Source organism: Paroedura picta, chromosome 1 (assembly GCF_049243985.1).
Source record: "Paroedura picta isolate Pp20150507F chromosome 1, Ppicta_v3.0, whole genome shotgun sequence".
Taxonomy (NCBI): Eukaryota; Metazoa; Chordata; class Lepidosauria; order Squamata; family Gekkonidae; genus Paroedura; species Paroedura picta.
In genome coordinates this window covers 4,123,021-4,141,241 of record NC_135369.1, presented here as the reverse complement: position 1 = coordinate 4,141,241, position 18,221 = coordinate 4,123,021, and the positions used below count along the sequence as shown (strand labels likewise).

Sequence of the window (18,221 nt, the reverse complement as noted above, 5' to 3'; positions counted from 1 at the left end):
GGGAACTGAAAAAGAGAAGAGCTGGGTTTTTTATACCGCTCTTATCACTACCCAAAAGAGTCCCCAGGAGACTCATAGCCAGAAAGTTTTTTGTTGTTGTTGTTGGAGGGGTCTATTTGGGAGTGAGGGGGCAGATAATTTAGCACAGTGGAGAGCAGCTCATTATGTTTCCGTACATGTTATGTTCGCATTATTCTGTGTCTGATTTATGCTGGCATAATGCAAAATACAAGCAAAGAAAAAAATGTTAGGCCATTGTACAGCTCCTCATACACAATAATGTGTCTAATTTGAACATGAAGGCTTTTAAGAGAGCCAACTTTGCTACCACGAACACCCAGTCAACACAATTACCGGACCTAACAACAATATCAACCACACAAGCCTTTCTCTACTCTTTTACTGCTGAGAAACCCTCAGAACATTCTTTACGCTTCGAGAAACCCCAGAAGTGGCACGTGGAATATGGTGGGAAACCACGCCCACCCAGGGCGCCTCCCCTTCCCACCCCCTCCAGGCCTCTCATTGGCCACTTTGGGGGACAGGTGGGCTGACGTCTCCATAGAGGGTTGTATCACATTCTAAATGTTTAACAAATTTTAAAAATGTAATTAATAACAATCAACGACCCCTCCAACGTGGAAACTCCTTCCTGTAAGAGAAAGTCTGAACTGCAGCATCCCTGGGTTAGAATCACAGAATCGTAGAATCATAGAGTTGGAAGGGGCCATAGAGGCCATCTAGTCCAACCCCCTGCTCAATGCAGGATCAACCCAAAGCATCCTAAAGCAACCAAGAAAAGTGTGTATCCAACCATTGCTTGAAGACTGCCAGTGAGGGGGAGCTCACCGCCTCCTTAGGCAGCCTATTCCACTGCTGAACTACTCTGACTGTGAAAAATTGTTTTCCTGATATCTAGCCTATACCGTTGTACTTGAAGTTTAAACCCATTACTGCGTGTCCTTTCCTCTGCAGCCAACGGAAACAGCATCCTGCCCTCTTCCAAGTGACAATCTTTAAAATACTTAAAGAGGGCTATCATGTCCCCTCTGAACCTCCTTTTTCTCCAGGATGAACATTCCCAAGTCCCTCAACCTATCTTCATAGGGCTTGGTCCCTTGGCCCCAGATCATCCTCGTCTCTCTCCTCTGTACCCTGCCTTCCTTGGATCACCAAATTGTCCTCCAGATGTTTGCAGATCGCTCCCTTTAATATCTGCTCCATTATCTTCCCCACAACAGAGGTCAGACTCACTGGTCTGTAGTTTCCCGGGTCATCCTTCCTCCCTTTCTTGAAGATTGGAATAACGTTTGCTCTCTTCAAGTCCTCCAAGACATCTCCAGTCCTTAAAGAGGTCCCGAAGATAATGGACAAGGTTTCTGCAAGTTCTCTGGAAAGTTCTTTGAGCATTTCATCCAGCCCAGGGGATTTGAACATCCAGTGCAGCAACAATAAGAGGCAAGTACAGCCAAGCAGGGTAAAATTATAATAGAGTAAAATAAACTAATATTATAGACTAACATAAAGTAAAATCAACTGATTAAAACATCTTAATTCTAGCTCGATAAACAGTCATTAAAAAATCAGCTACACACAATGTGGTCTCTGCAGAAAGATCATTAAGCAGAAACTGGAGTGTAGCTTCATCATTTACTAGACCTCTGGGACAAAGTAGAGGATCCAGAAGTTTTCTGCGAAGACTCACATGAAGTTCACTATCTAAAATAATATGTGAGGTTGAATCGGGACAGTTCGCAGAACACGGACAAAATCTTTCCCTCCTTGGGACATGCTGGTATCTTCCTGCAAGGACGCTTGAGGGAAGACAACTCATTCTTGCTAGCATGAAAACTCTACGAAGGGCTGGACTAGTAAGATTATAAAAATAATTAACAATTTCCCCTCTATTTAATTGAATCCCCAGAGCAACAGGAGAACATACACAGGGTTGTGCTGGAAACATTTTGGACTGTTCGACCGCCACTAATCTTTGTTTCAAAAATTTAAAAATTTCAGACTCATTAAACATAAGGAAAAAGTCTGTTGAAAATCCTAGTTCTACAATTTTAGCTTCAATACTGAGAAACCATGAGCTGCATTGTGGGTCCATCTTTAAGTAAAAGAGTAAGCTATGCGACTCCACTCTGAAAAGTTATCAGCCAAGCCTTGGTTTCTAAAAAATGTTGGCCAAGCTCAGCACACAGCATACTATAGGGTACACACATGGGAGCACCAAGAATTTGGCGAAAGAAGGTTCCCTGAATCCCTTCTATCTTCCTATTGAAAGCCTTTGCCCAAATTGGAATACCATAAAACAACTGGGATAAAGTTTTAGCATTAAAGATTCTTATGGCCATCTTGCTACCCAACATCCATTTCCCTGGAGTCCAACTCTTAGAAAAACTAGAATTTTAGATTTCGAGAAATTGATCAGTAAAGAGTTGCGCTGACAATATGACAATATGAGAGCCAGTTTGGTGTAGTGGTTAGGAGTGCGGACTTCTAATCTGGCATGCCGGGTTCGATTCCCTGCTCCCCCACATGCAGCCAGCTGGGTGACCTTGGGCTCGCTACGGCACTGATAAAGCTGTTCTGACCGAGCAGTGATATCAGGGCTCTCTCAGCCTCACCCACCCCACAGGGTGTCTGTTGTGGGGAGAGGAATGGGAAGGCGACTGTAAGCCGCTTTGAGCCTCCTTCGGGTAGGGAAAAGCGGCATATAAGAACCAACTCTTCTTCTTCTTCTTCTTCTAAAAACACTTAAGAAATCTTATAAGACCAACTCTTGAGTATGAGAGGATGGCTGTATCATCTGCGTATAATAACAGGGGTATTGCACGGGAGCCAGCCTTTGGAGGGTGCCCATTGATCTGATCAAAATTCTGGACCAAGTCAGACAAATACAAATTAAAAAGATGTGGGGCAAGAACACAGCCTTGTTTCACTCCTTTTGTAACAGGCACTTTGGCAGTTAAGTGGCCCTGAGCAGAATATTTAACTTGACATGCAGTGCCAGTATGGAGTTTCCTGAGTAGAAACAGTAAGCGTGGGTCAATATTAAGATGCTTCAGTTTTTCACAAAGGGCCTCCCTTGTTGTTATTGTTGTTATGTGCGAAGTCGTGTCCGACCCATCGCGTCCCCATGGACAATGATCCTCCAGGCCTTCCTGTCCTCTACCATTCCCCGGAGTCCATTTAAGTTTGCGCCTACTGCTTCAGTGACTCCATCCAGCCACCTCATTCTCTGTCGTCCCCTTCTTTTTTTGCCCTCGATCGCTCCCAGCATTAGGCTCTTCTCCAGGGAGTCCTTCCTTCTCATGAGGTGGCCAAAGTATTTGAGTTTCATCTTCAGGATCTGGCCTTCTAAAGAGCAGTCAGGGTTGATCTCCTTCCTTGGGACTGAGTCAAAGGCATTTTTCAGATCCATGAATGCAATGAATAGTTTTTTTGTTCCGAGACTCATGTATTTTGTGGCTAAAGAAGCTAAAAGCAAACAATGATCTAAAGTGGATTTTCCCTTGGAAAAACCAATTTGTTCTGGGCCAATAATTCCCGAAGAATCATCCATGTACTAAGCTGCCGTTCGAGGCTCTCAAGCCTCTGTTTAAAAATCTCCAAAGATGGAGAACCCACCACTTCCCAAGGAAGCCTGTTCCACTGAGAAACCGCTCTAACAGTCAGGAACTTCTTCTGGATGTTTAGATGGAATTTCTTTTGAATTAATTTCATCCCATTGGTTCAGGTCTGTCCCTTCAGGGCAAGAGAGAACAACTCTGCTCCAACGTCTATATGGCAACCTTTTAGATACCTGAAGATCGTTATCAGATCCCCTCTCAGTCACCTCCTCTCCAGGCTAAACAGACCAAGTTCCCCCAACCTTTCTTCATACATCTTGGTCTCCAAACCCCTCACCATCTTTGTTGGCCTCCTCTGGACACGCTCCAGTTTGTCTACATCCCTCTTCAACTGTGGTGCCCAAAATTTAACACAGTACTCCAGGAGGTATTCTGCAAGGAGCCAAACAAAACAGTTTAAAAAACAACTTGCTTTTTAAACTGTTTTATTTGGCTCCATGAAGAAGATCAGAAAAACAGTGATGTATTTAGTGAGCTTTCATCAGCTTATCCATCATGCAGAAGAAGCCCAAGTCAGGCTGAACCAGAGCAGAGTCAAGCGGTACCATTACCTCCTGTGATCTGGACACGATACTCCGTTTGATACAGCCCCAAATCCCATTTGCCTTTTTAGCCACCAAGTCACATTGCTGACTCATGTTCAATGTATGGTCTACTAATACTCCTAGATCCTTTTCGCACATGCTACTGCCATGACAAGTCTCCCAATATTTGTTTTTTCCTACCTAAATGCAGAACTTTACATTTGTCCCTATTGAATTTCATTTTATTCATTTTAGACCAGGTCTTGAGCCTATCAAGATCATCCTGTATTCTGATTCTGTCTTCTGTTGTGTTTGCTACCCTTCCCAGTTTAGTATCATCTGCAAATTTAATGTATCCCCTTTAATCCCTCATCCAAATCATTTATAAATATGTTGAACAACACAGGCACCAGGACAGATCTCTGGGGTACTCCACTGTCCCTTTTGAATAGATTGTACCCCTTGATTCTAGTATATCAATTGTGAGTATTATCCCACCAAGTTTCTATGATTCCTAGTTGGTCATAGTCCCCTTCGTCTATTAGGACTACTAGTTCCTCCTGCTTGTTCCCCATACTCTGTGCATTGGTGTAGAGACATCATAGTCCATCCTTTGTGTGCCTCATGGTTTTGGTTTCTGAACTTCCTTGTAAGCTAGTAGTTCCCTGCTTATGTAACATTCCCTGTAGATTTGAGATCTTCTCATCTTCAGATCTTGCCATCACACCAAGTTCTGAATTTACGTCTCGCTCCCCCGTTGTGTCTAGTTTAAAGCCCTCTTCACCAGGTGTGCAAGGGTCCTCCCAAAAATACTTTTTCCATCCCTTGCGAGGGGCACACCGTCTCCTGATAGTATCCCCTCATATTGACATCGTTGACCATGATCCAGAAATCCAAACCTTTCCGTATGACACCATTGACGTAGCCAGTCATTTACTTGCATGACTTGTCTCTCTCTTCCTATGCCTCGGCCACTTACAGGAAGGACTGATGAAAACACAACTTGCACTCCCAGGTCCTTTACCTTTCCCCCCAGATTTTTAAAATGTTCCATGCTGTGCTAGGCGGTATCATTTGTTCCTATGTGGATGAGAAGGAAGGGTTGGGACAGTTCTCCAATGACTGATCTCCTTACTCTGGGGTCACAGACAGAGGCCAGCAATTGAAGAGAGACAATTGAAAAGCCGATAACTCACTTGCAGAGTTCCACAAGGAGCGGCCCTTTCCTGAATCATAGAGTTGGAAGGGGCCATACAGGCCATCTAGTCCAACCCCCTGCTCAACACAGGATCAGCCCTAAGCATCGTAAAGCACATCAACATCTTTATGCTCCCTCTTGTCCAGCTGGTGCGTGGAACATATCTGTGGGCTTGAGGAGCATGTACAGCCATTCTATGATATCCTTGATACATGCACCAGGTAGGCAGCAGACCTCTGGAGACAGCAAGTCTGGTCGACACACTTCGGCCTCTATGCCTCTCAGCAGGGAATCCCCAATTACCAGTATTCATTTCTTTGTGCCCTTGGGAAAAGACCTAGAACTTCCATCTGTAGGGCCATGTGAAGTGTTTCTTTGGCTTCGTGGGCGCTGTGGGTGAGAAGACCTAGAACTCTCACCTGTGAGGGCCTGTGACTTGTTTCCTGGTCTTCATGGGGGCTTGGGGGAATTACTCATGCCCCTGTTTCCTGAATCAACATCTTCAGTCAGATCCTGGAACCGATTGTTGAACATCAATGGGGAAGACCTTCTCCTTATTCTTCCACTCCTACAGCCTTCCATTCATTACCCCGCTGTGTTTGGTGCTCCTGTGTTGGTTTTGATGGCTTTCCCTCCCCAGGTTACCTTCATTCACATGGTAAACATCCTTGAGTGGTGCTGGCAGCTCTTTTGAAATCCACATTTTTGAACATCAGGAGAGCCAATCAGAAGCCTTCCTGGGCAAGAGCTTCACCTGGCCCCAATCACTTTCTCCAAACACTTGATATATACAAAGAAAGGTCCCTTGGCATCTGTGGGCACCACACTGGGGACCCCTGTTCTAGAGAGTGTCCTCCTTCCCACAGTGCAGCTGTTCTCGATTCAGTAAAGGAAAACTTTTATCTGGCATCAGCCCCTCTGAGAAGTTTTCATTTTTTCGCCTCAAGGAGAAGAAGGGCAATAAATCAGTTATTTCATTTGTCCTCTGCCTGGGGTTTGAGGGAACATCAAAAAGATCTGGAATGAAAAAATGAGCCTGCTCTGCTGACTCATGAAAAAGGATCCTTGTGACAATCACGAGTTGCTCTCTGCAGAAATTCCAAAAGGGCTATCCCAGCCATGCAGTCTCGACCTTGATGGACAACCTCCACAGATACCTGGATTGGGGCAGACCAGCGCTGCTTGTGTTACTCGACCCAGCAGCAGTGTTTGACATAGTTGACCCTGTGCTCCTAGCTCACTGCCATCCCGACACCAGGGTGTAAACTTCACGGAGCTTTTATTCCAACCCCAGGTTGATTCAGTCCCTGCCATCTACACAGAATGCGATTTCCGTTTTGATTTTGGGCGATTTAAATTTTCCTTCTGTAACAAGAAGGATTGATCCGGAGTGATCCTACCTTTATTGTGCGATATCTGAGAGTGCTTTTAATGCTCAATATTTCTAGAATCAAATTGAGAAAGCAGGCTGTTTTGAATCTGGGCTTTGCTCCATGGTGGAGATTCCCTGACTGGCCAAAGGTGCTCATGTGACAAGCTTGCCTTAAAGCAGAAGCCCCTAATTTCTCTCAATTTCTGTCGGTCTTGGATTTTTTTCTTCCTCCTCTGACTTCTTTGATCCTCTCTCACCCCAACCCTCCAAGAAAAGAAAGAGGCTACCTGCTTGGCTCCTCTCCCCCCCCCTTCAAGAAAAGAAAGAGGCTTGGCTCACCCCCCCCCCTTCTGAATTACCCTAACCATGTGCAGAACACTTTTCTGTTTCAATGGGGGGGGAAGAGTAAGACCTGAGTTCAAATCAATCTGAATTCAGCAGGATTGACAATGGAATAAACAAAGGAAGAACAGACTCTGCCCAGGATATGGTGGGACAGTTCTCCAACGATTGATCTCCTTACTCTGGGGTCACAGACAGAGGGTAGCAATTGGAGAGAGACAGTCAAGATGCTGCCAACTCACTTGCAGAGTTCCACAGGGAACAGCCCTCTCCCCAATCTTATTCAACATCTTTATGCTCCCTCTTGTCCAGCTGGTGTGTGTCACATATCTAGGATTCTGTTGCATGGAAGAGACCCCTTCTCAGATGAAAGTCCAACACTCCAGAGAGTAGAAAGGAATTCAGTCTTTATTGAAGAAATCCACAAGGCATAACAGAAATCCCAAAGAACGATGCAGAAAGATAATTTACCGAGACAAAGAACCACAATCTACCCAGGATTGTGGTCTACAGGCGGGAATCTGGGTCTACAGATCTGGGTCTACAGGCGGGAATAGTGGTTCACACCAGGGAGGCCTTTGATCTTTAGGCACCAACCCAGGAGACAGTCTCTTTCCCTGGATACTGTGATGCTCCCAGCTGGCCATTTGTCACTCCCTTGTGAACAAAGGACACTCATTGATAAGGCCAAGTTCCCAGGCGGTGGGGTGGGAGGCCTACATGCCATCCGGTTGTAAACCCAGGGATGCAGAGAAACCCAAAATCCAAGGTGGTAGGAGAGGGGGTCAATCCAGCAGCTTGTCCCTGGAGCCAGGTCTCTCAGGCTCTCCGGGAGACTAAATAGGGCATCATGTGACAGTGTGGAGGTTCAGGCTTGGGTGCCATCAATCTGAAGACGACATCCATGTCTTTCTCCTAATGGATGGCTGTCCAGGTTCATCCCCAGAATCCTTAGTGAGATATCTGGAAGCAGCGTTGGGATGGCTCAAGCAGAGTTATCTGAAGCAGAACCCTTCAAAGACATAGGCGCTGTGCCTAAGCAGGAAATGTCCAAGTGAGGAAGCACAATTACCCAACCTGATTGGACCTTATGGTGAGTGGTGGCCTACCTGAGCATCTGGTCAGAGAACATCTCTGCCCAAGGGTCATCAGGTGAAGAGCACTAGCCCTGGTTGAATGGGATTAAAACTGTCTTCTGTGTCTGACCCACTCTGGGAACCTCCTGGAAAGAAGACTTTCTCTCCCCCCCCTCCCATACCTGGGAGGGGCTGGGATAATCCCTTTGTTTCCTGGCTGGATGAATTAGCATTTGCAGGGAGGTAAAAAGGTGGTCAAATGTGGCTCCCCTCCCAAAACATAGTAAAAACAGAATCATAGAATCACAGAGTTGGAAGGGCCATAGAGGCCATCTAGTCCAACTCCCTGCTCAACGCAGGATCAGCCCAAAGCATCCTAAAGCATCCAAGAAAAGTGTGTATCCAACCCTTGCTTGAAGACTGCCAGTGAGGGGGAGCTCACCACCTCCTTAGGCAGCCTATTCCACTGCTGAACTACTCTGACTGTGAAATTTTTCCCCTGATATCTAGCCTATATCATTGTACTTGAAGTTTAAACCCATTACTGCGTGTCCTTTCCTCTGCAGCCAATGGGAACAGCATCCTGCCCTCCTCTAAAGGACAACCTTTCAAATACTTAAAGAGGGCTATCATGTCCCCTCTCAACCTCCTTTTCTCCAGGCTGAACAATCCCAAGTCCCTCAACCTATCTTCATAGGGCTTGGTCCCTTGGCCCCAGATCATCTTCGTCGCTCTCCTCTGTACCCTTTCAATTTTATCAACGTCCTTCTTGAAGTGAAGCCTCCAGAACTGCACACAGTACTCCAGGTGTGGTCTGACCAGTGCCGTATACAATGGGACTATGACATCTTGTGATTTTGATGTGATGCCCCTGTTGATACAGCCCAAAATGGCATTCGCCTTTTTTACCGCTGCATCACACTGCCTGCTCATGTTTAGCTTACAATCCACAAGTACCCCAAGGTCTCGTTCACACACAGTGTTACCTAGAAGCGTATCCTCCATCCAGTAGGCATGCTTTTCATTTTTCTGACCCAGATGCAGAACTTTACACTTATCTTTATTAAATTGCATCTTGTTCTCATTTGCCCATTTTTCCATTGTGTTCAGATCTCGTTGAACTCTGTCTCTATCTTCCGAATTTTTTGCTAATCCTCCCAATTTGGTGTCATCTGCAAACTTGATGAGTAGTCCCTCCACCCCCTCATCTAGATCATTAATAAATATGTTAAAAAGTACCGGGCCGAGCACCGAGCCCTGAGATACCCCGCTACTCACCTCCCTCCAGTCTGATAAAACACCATTGACAACAACTCTTTGAGTGCAGTTCTCTAACCAATTCCCTATGCACCTAACTATCTGTAAATCCAGATTGCAGTCCTTCAACCTATCCATCCGAACACCATGGGGAACCTTATCAAAAGCTTTACTAAAATCCAAGTAAACAACATCAACCGAATTTCCACAATCCAGCAAACCTGTTACTTGGTCAAAAAAGGAAACCAGGTTGGTCTGACAGGACCTGTTGGAGACAAATCCATGCTGACTTCTTTGGATCACCAAATTGTCCTCCAGATGTTTGCAGATCGCTCCCTTTAATATCTGCTCCATTATTTTCCCCACAACAGAGGTCAGACTCACTGGTCTGTAGTTTCCCAGGTCATCCTTCCTCCCTTTTTTGAAGATCGGAATAACATTTGCTCTCTTCCAGTCCTCTGGGACATCTCCAGTCCTTAAAGAGGTCCCGAAGATGATGGACAAGGGTTCTGCAAGTTCTCCGGAAAGTTCTTTGAGCGCTCTTGGGTGCATTTCATCCGGCCCAGGGGATTTGAACTCATCCAGTGCAGCTAAATGCCTCTCAACAACCTCTCTATCCATGTTAACCATCAGTGATGGACCAGAACGAATGGGATGAAATTAACTCAATAGAAATTCCATCTAAACATCCGGAAGAAGTTCCTGACCATTAGAGCAGTTCCTCAGTGGAACAGGATTCCTCAGAGGTGGTGGGTTCTCCATTTTTGGAGATTTTTAAGCAGAGGCTGGATAGCCATCTGACAAAGAGGCTGATTAGAATCATAGCATCATAGAATCATAGAATCATAGAATCATAGAATCATAGAATCATAGAATCATAGAATCATAGAATCATAGAATCATAGAATCATAGAGTTGGAAGGGGCCATACAGGCCATCTAGTCCAACCCCCTGCTCAACGCAGGATTAGCCCTAAGCATCCTAAAGCATCCAAGAAAAGTGTGCATCCAACCTTTGCTTGAAGACTGCCAGTGAGGGGGAGCTCACCACCTCCTTAGGCAGCCTATTCCACTGCTGAACTACTCTGACTGTGAAATTTTTTTTCCTGATATCTAGCCTATATCGTTGTACTTGAAGTTTAAACCCATTACTGCGTGTCCTCTCCTCAGAGAAGAAGATTCTGTGAAGGCAAAGGGATGGCAGGTGACGGTGGGTGAGCGATAGGGATGTGAGTGTCCTGCATAGTGCAGGGCGTTGGACTAGATGACCCAGGAGACCCCTTCCATGATTCAGAGTGGTCCAGCTGGCTCACTCTCATGGCCGCTTTCAAAAGAACAAGACAGAACAGTTCTGTTGGTCCCCCACCTTCTGAGCAGGCAGCCAGAGCCACGTGAAGCTGCTGTCTACAGAATCAGGCCCTCAGTCCGTCAAAGTCAGTACTGCCTACTCAAACTGGCAGCAGCTTTTCGGGGCCTCAGACAGAGGTCTTTCACATCATCTCCTTCTGCCTGGTTCTTTTTGATGGAGACCGTGGGGATTGAACCTGGGCCTTTCTGCACACTAATTGATGCTCAAGCCACTGAACCACAGCTCCAGTCTTGGCAGCTCTGATGATTGATCCCTGCCCAGGAACTTATGCTGCAACCTCTGCCCAAGAATCAGTCTCACCACAAGAACACCTGAATAGCCCTGCTGGATCAGACCAGAGGTCCATCTAGGCCAGCATCTCATCTCACACAGGGGCCAGCCAGTTCCTCTGGAGGGCCAACAACAGGGCAGAGAGGTCGAGGCCTTCATAAGAACTTCAGGAGAGCCCTGCTGGGTCAGGCCAGGGAGGGTCCCTCCAGTCCAGGCTCCCTTCTCACTCTGTGGCCAACCAGTTTCTCTGGAGGGCCAACAACAGGGCACAGAGGCCAAGGCCTTCCCCTGATAAGGACCTCAGAAGAGCCCTGTTGAATGAGACCAGTAAAAGTCCCTCTTGTCCGGCATCCTGTCTCACACAGTGGCCAACCAGGTCCTCTGGTCAGGAATATAGCTGTCAAGCCCAGCCCTTCCTTTGTTGTTGATCTCCTGGCATTAGGATTCAGAATTCGAAACATCTAAGCTGGTGTTGTTGGGAAGGGACTGCAGTTCAATGGTAGAGCCCCTTCTTGGCATACAGAAGATCCCAGATTCAGTCCCCCGCATTCCAGTTTAAAAGAGTCGAACACTAGGTGACGTGTAGGTCCTCTGCCTGAGACCCTGGGGAGCCACTGCCGGTTTGAGTCAACAAGATTTTGAAGGACCAGTGGTCAGATTCAGTAGAACAGAGGTAGACAACCTGTGGTCCTCCAGATGTTCATGGACTACAAGTCCCATGAGCCCCTGCCAGCAAACGCTGGCAGGGGCTCATGGGAATTCTAGTCCATGAACATCTGGAGGACCACAAGTTGACTACCCCTGCAGTAGAAGACAGCTTCATGTATTCATGAAAGACAGCGTGTGCCTTTGGAGAAAACACCCCAAAGCTGCCAAAGTATAAGCAAAGTGGTAGCTTCCCTTTGAGTATTTGAAACTCAACTACTTTGGCCACCTCATGAGAAGGAAGGACTCCCTGGAGAAGTGCCTAATGCTGGGAGCGATCTGCCTGTCTTGGATCTGAAATGGAACCTCGTTCCGCTTGCTGAAGTATGTGATACCTTGCCAGGTAGTGTCCTTTGGCTCCCAACACCTGACTGGTGAGTTTATCCCTGCCTCCACACATGAAAATCAGGGCAGGACTATTTTTTTTTTTAATTTATTTCGTTACAAAAGGGGGAGAAAGAAAATGGGGGGGGGGACCAGTTCAGCAGCTAATTTTTGAAGCTGTGTATTAGAAGCAAACACAAAACAACCCTGGCAGAAATCCACATGGAAGGGCAAAGATCACCATTAGGCTTGGGGATTCAGCTTCGTAAACCCTAAAGAAATACCTAAATAACTACACTTTCTATACCGAATACTGAACTACTGATATCCTCAACGCCGAATGTTCAGGGATGCGAATATTTTTGGCTCATTATACCCTATGGGGCCATTAACCCCAATGGCAGATGTCGACTATGCCAATCAGAAATCCTGTGGCCAATCAGAAGCCCTGCTTGGCAAAAGCCCCACCAACTTTCTCAAAACTCTTGGTGGGCTCTAGGGAAGGGGTTGGTGAAAGTCACGGTGCCCCCAGGCGCCATGTTAGGGAGCCATGCTCTAACAGAACTCCCAGGGTCCTGCTCAGCCCTGTCTCCACAGGCCATGTAGTCTGAGAAGTGACTTACGGTTGAGGCCAGGGTGAAGAAAAGATCTATGGGCCTCCCCCCAAAGGAGGAGAAGCAGCACACCATATGTCATCCTCTCCCTGTTTTTCCAGCAAGGTGGGTGGGTTCATTGCCGCTGATTGTTGTTGGTGGTTATTTGTTAGTTTTAGGGGAAATAGGGATTTTAGGGGCCGGGGCCAAGGGCTGAAGTAAGAGGCTGCGGCTGGAGGCAGCGACGGTGATGCTGCTGCAGCCGCGGGTGCTGGGGCAGCTGGTCCGCAATGGCAGGGAAGTGGGCGGGCTAGCGCTGGCCGCGGCCGCCCCTGAGTTGTTGATGGGTGTGGGGCGGAGGAGAGCGGGCGCTGCGCAGTGGCCAGAAGTGGCGACCGGTAACAGAGGAGGTGGGCCAGGCCGGGCAGCAGTCTCCGGCGCGTCCAGCCCCGTCCTGGCAAGGTCCCTCACCGGAATGCGGGTGGCGCCATGTGGGTGGATGGGGAGGCGGCGATCAGCGGGGAAGCAGCGGATGGGGAGGCGGCGATCGGCGGGGAAGCAGCCAATGGGGAGCCGCGCTTTGCGCTTTGCGCTTTGCGCTTTGCGCTTTGCGCTTTGCGCTTTGCGCGGCTCCCCATTGGCTGCTTGGGCCGGGATGGACACTCGGAGGGGCCAATCAGGAGCCACAAAGCGGCTCCTGATTGGCCCCTCCGAGTTTTTATCCCGGACAGGGCCCACCCTAACTCCTCCCAGACAGCCCTTACTCGATTATTCAGTCCGCAGCTCACTGCGCAAGGCTGTTTAAAGATGATTCTATGATTCTAACAGTCACAACCACCAAAAGTGAGAAAAGGCTGGGGCTTCTTTCTTTCATTGTTGCCCCCTTTCCCCCCAACAGGGGCTCCAAAATGACATCTACCAGTCCCCTCAAAGCTATTTTATCCTCAACTTTGTTGGCAGAGTTCAACTATGCAATGGAGGGTAGGGCACCAGCCACTTAAAGAATAGAATACTTTCACTGAGAATTCCCACTTCTATTCAAGTAGGAAAGGGAAGAGTTAGACCTAACTGTCTAACTGACCGACTGTGCTCTTCTGGAGTTTATTCAGGAGGAATTATCCTCAAAAAATCAGAAAGCCTCCAACTGAACCAAGCAGGACCCAGGAGAACATTACTTGAAAAAATAGCAGGAAGTTCCTGATCTGTCCATCAAACAGTCGGTCCTTGAGCAACTGGAACAGAGAGCTGTGATTTCTAAGACTCAGCATGGGTTTCGCAAGAACAAGTAATGTCAGACCAATTTTATCTCTTTTTTCGAGAAAGTGACTACCTTGCTGGATCAGGGGAAGGTTGTGGACAATTGAAGAGGGATGTAGACAAACTGGAGCATGTCCAGAGGCGGACAACCTAGATGGTGAGGGGTTTGGAGACCAAGATGTATGAGGAGAGGTAGGGGGAGCTTGGTCTGATTAGCCTGGAGAGGAGGCGACTGAGAGGGTATCTGATAACCATCTTCAAGTATTTAAAAGGGTGCCATATAGAGGATGGAACAAAGTTGTTCTCTGTTGCCCTGGAGGGACGCACCAGAACCAATGTTATGAAATTAATTCAAAAGAAATCCCATCTAAACATCTGGAAGAAGTTACTGACTTCTCAGTCGAACAGGCTTCCTCAGGAGGTGGTGGGTTCTCCATCTTTGGAGATTTTTAAGCAGAGGCTGGATGGCCATCTGATGGAGAGGCTGATTCTGTGAAGGCTCAAGGGGGTGGCAGGGGACAGTGGATGAGCGATAGGGATGTGAGTACCCTGCATAGTGCAGGGGGTTGGACTAGATGACCCAGGAGGTCCCTTCCAACTCTATTATTCTATTATTCTATGATCTATGCTAATTGCCCATCTCCTCCTATGGCCCCAGGAGAATATTTTTCTTAGGCTGTTGAATCATGCACACCACAGAGCTTGGATATCCCCCCCTCCCGCAAAAAAAAAGGACCATGTGAGAGAGGACAGTTGGAGGGAGCTTGACCGAGCCAGGCTCACCCAAGAAGCTTCCATAGCATGAATGTGAATTCATACAGGTGGAGGTGAACATTTTGTGGGCCCATTTAGAGAGGAGGAGAACCTCATCACTGGCTCCTAGAGACACTAGCCAAACGGAAGCCCTGGACCAAGCAAGATATGGGATGTCTGTGATGGTCAGCTGCTGAGAAGCGGTCAGTGGGAAAGGGCTGCTATCCACAGGTCATAAAGGTCATACTGGGGGAACAGGACTGCCTTAGCTCTGCCATCCTGATTCCTCCATGCCCACTCCCCTTCTGGCTGGCTGTCCTCACCGGGAGGGGCTATAAACTCATCTCTCTGGCTATTGCCACCACCACCTGATCTTTGCATAGAGCTCTCATCAGGGCTCTCTCAGCCTCCCCTCCCTCACAGGGTGTCTGTTGTGGGGAGAGGAAAGGGAAGGCAAATGGAAGCCGCTTTATCAGCTGCCTGACGGAGTTCGAGGAATCATCAAAGACTTCAGGTAGAGAAAAGCAGCATAGAATTAGAATTAGAATTAGAATTAGAATTAGAATTAGAATTAGTAGTAGTAGTAGTAGTAGTAGTAGTAGTAGTAGTAGTAGTAGTAGTAGTAGTAGTAGTAGAGAGCCAGTTTGGTATAGTGGTTAGGAGTGTGGACTTCTAATCTGGCATGCCAGGTTCGATTCTGCACTCCTCCACATGCAGCCAGCTGGGTGACCTTGGGCTCTCCACGGCACTGAGAAAGCTGTTCTGACCGTGCAGTGATATCAGCGCTCTCTCAGCCTCACCCACCCCACAGGTCTGTTGTGAGGAGAGGAAAGGGAAGGCGACTGTAAGCCGCTTTGAGTCTCCTTCGGGTAGAGAAAAGCGGCATAAAAGAACCAACTTTTCTTCTTCTTCAGTGATATCAGGGCTCCCTCAGCCTCTCCTCCCTCACAGGGTGTCTGTTGTGGGGAGAGGAAGGGGAAGGTGATTGTAAGCCACTTTGAGCCTCCTTCAGGTAGGGAAAAGCAGCATATAAGAACCAACTCTTCTTCTTCTAGTAGTAGTAGTAGTAGTAGTAGTAGTAGTAGTAGTAGTAGTTTCAAGACCTCACCTTTCTGTCGCCCACAGTTCAGCACGTGAGCTTCATGGGACAATTAACTGCAGGGTACACCCCAGGAGGAGTAGCTGCTGGCCAAACTCTTTCGCCATTTGAAAAGGCAACTGCCACCTTTTCGGTCCTCTGCATTTCTCTGTAAATATACACTTCCATGCTGTGAATTGTATTTTATGTTTATGTTTATTTATGTTTCAATTTATAGCCTGCCGCTCTCAGCAAGCTGGCTTGCGGCGGGTCACACTAAAAACCCCAATAAAACATTTGTCCCCATTAAAACACCCATTAAACCCCCCTATGGCAGCAACAATTCAAATCCCATAGAGATAGCTAAAAATCTGGTCGCGGGGGGACCATGAGGGCCACCCCATCACCCACAGCGACGGTCGGCTAGTGGGGACTTGCAATTCAGATCTCCCTTCTTCCCTTCCCTACTCATTTAAAAGTTTTAGTTAGCCTTGCAAGTTTAGGTATAACAAATTGCTTGCTTAACTCCGAGATCTGATGCACTTAAGTTTTTGCTTAGCCCTGCTTTTGCACATAGCTTCGTTTAGCAATTCCAAGAATCATTCCCTTTGATTGTGCTCATTTGCTAGTCTGTGCTACATAGTTTTGTCTGCTAGATAGTCTTATTTAGCAGTCTCAGCTCTTGTTGCCTGTCGTTTTCTATGGCAGAGAATCTCAAACCCAGCTATTTCCCACTCCCTAGTAGTTTCACTCAAAGACTTTGGCCACCTCGTGAGAAGGAAGGACTCCCTGGAGAAGAGCCTAATGCTGGGAGCGATCGAGGGCAAAAGAAGAAGGGGACGACAGAGAATGAGGTGGCTGGATGGAGTCACTGAAGCAGTCGGTGCAAACTTAAATGGACTCCGGGGAATGGGAGAGGACAGGAAGGCCTGGAGGATCATGGTCCATGGGGTACCTTGGACTGCAAGGCGAACAAACTGGTCTGTCCTAGAGGAGACAAGCCCTGACTGCTCCTTAGAAGGCCAGATCCTGAAGATGAAACTCAAATACTTTGGCCAGCTCTTGAGAAGGAAGGACTCCCTGGAGAAGAGCCTAATGCTGGGAGCGATCAAGGGCAAAACAAGGGGATGACAGAGAATGAGGTGGCTGGATGGAGTCACAGAAGCAGTAGGTGCAAACTTAAATGGACTCTGGGGAATGGTAGAGGACAGGAAGGCCTGGAGGATCATTGTCCAGGGGGTCGCGATGGGTCGGACATGACTACGCACCTAACAATAACAACAAGTAGTTTCACATGCTAGATATTGGTCACAGTAGAATGTTTTTTTCTGAGTGTTTGAAGGAAAGAAAACTGGTGACCTGCAGCTAGCCCAGTCTCCCATGCCCCTCCAAAGGTTGTTTTTACAATTGATTGGTAGAAGTGTTTGTAGAAATCAGTTTTTATAGTAGCAGTACATGGCCCCACTCTTCATTTCTGATCTTCTGCCTGGTTCATGACACTCAGCACCACTGCAGACTGGGATCTGAAACTGGGCACCCACCACCACCCCACTGCACCAGGAGGGCATCAACTCTACCATCAAAGCTGGCTGTTACTACGAAGAATAGAATCATAGAGGCTGGTTCACCTCCCTGCGATGCCTACAGCACCATCCCCTGGTGCTTTAAGAAGGGGAAAACTTGACTGGCCAGAATGTAAATCTTCCTATTCTTTAGATCTTCTCCAAAAAGGGGAAGAGGTTGATTATCTCAGTTTCTTATCTCAGGACGGCACATCAACTTTTTTTCCCCCTGGGGGTGGATGGAGGGTGGGGAAACAGACCACCCCTCCACCACACCTTCTCTCTTGCTCCTCCCACATCAGTCTGTATATAAGACTCCTTCGGGTTTGGGCAAATGACACCGAGCATCTTTCGACTGCCAAACGGACCAGCCCAGACTGCAGAGATGTCTGTAAAACAGGAGACGGGGACAGGATTCCAGACAGGGAAGGGATCAGTACCACAGAAGTCCAGTAAAGGTATGAGAGGGTCCGTGGAGAAGAAGGGTTGGGTTGGATAGCCCAGTTTTCTCTGTTCTTCAGGGGTCTCTAAGAAGGTCTCAGTGAGGGTGGGGAGAGAGAGAGAGAGAGACTTTGCTGGAAATGAGCCATGTCTGAGTGGCAGAGCCAGGTTCAATCTCTGGTAGCATATCCAGTTGAAAGGCTAGAGGTGATGAGAAAGACCACTGTGGTCCTTCACCACACCTCCATATTCCAAGGCACTAAACCTATGAATCCCAGAGCCAAGATCCTGCAAGTTCTTCTCTCTTCTTATGCTGTTTTGGTAATAATATGAGTCTCTCTCCCTTTTCCCCTGGCACAGGGGACTGTAGCTGTGGAACTGGGCCTGGGTATGCAACACCTCTGGATGCCATGAAAGGTAAGTCATAGAATCATAGAATCGTAGAGTTGGAAGGGGCCATACAGGC

At 47.5% G+C, this 18,221-nt stretch overlaps 1 protein-coding gene across 1 annotated transcript in view; it reads left to right on the top strand.

Moving 5' to 3' along the window:
* Nucleotides 1-18,120: 18,120 nt before the first annotated feature.
* The window catches only part of LOC143844785 (methanethiol oxidase-like), a 12,311-nt gene continuing 12,210 nt past the window's right edge, over nucleotides 18,121-18,221 (top strand). Inside the window, exon 1 of the mRNA XM_077352845.1 lies at nucleotides 18,121-18,172. Within this exon, the coding sequence (XP_077208960.1) occupies nucleotides 18,166-18,172 (7 nt within the window). The 5' untranslated portion in view covers nucleotides 18,121-18,165. The remainder of the gene's footprint in view (nucleotides 18,173-18,221) is intronic.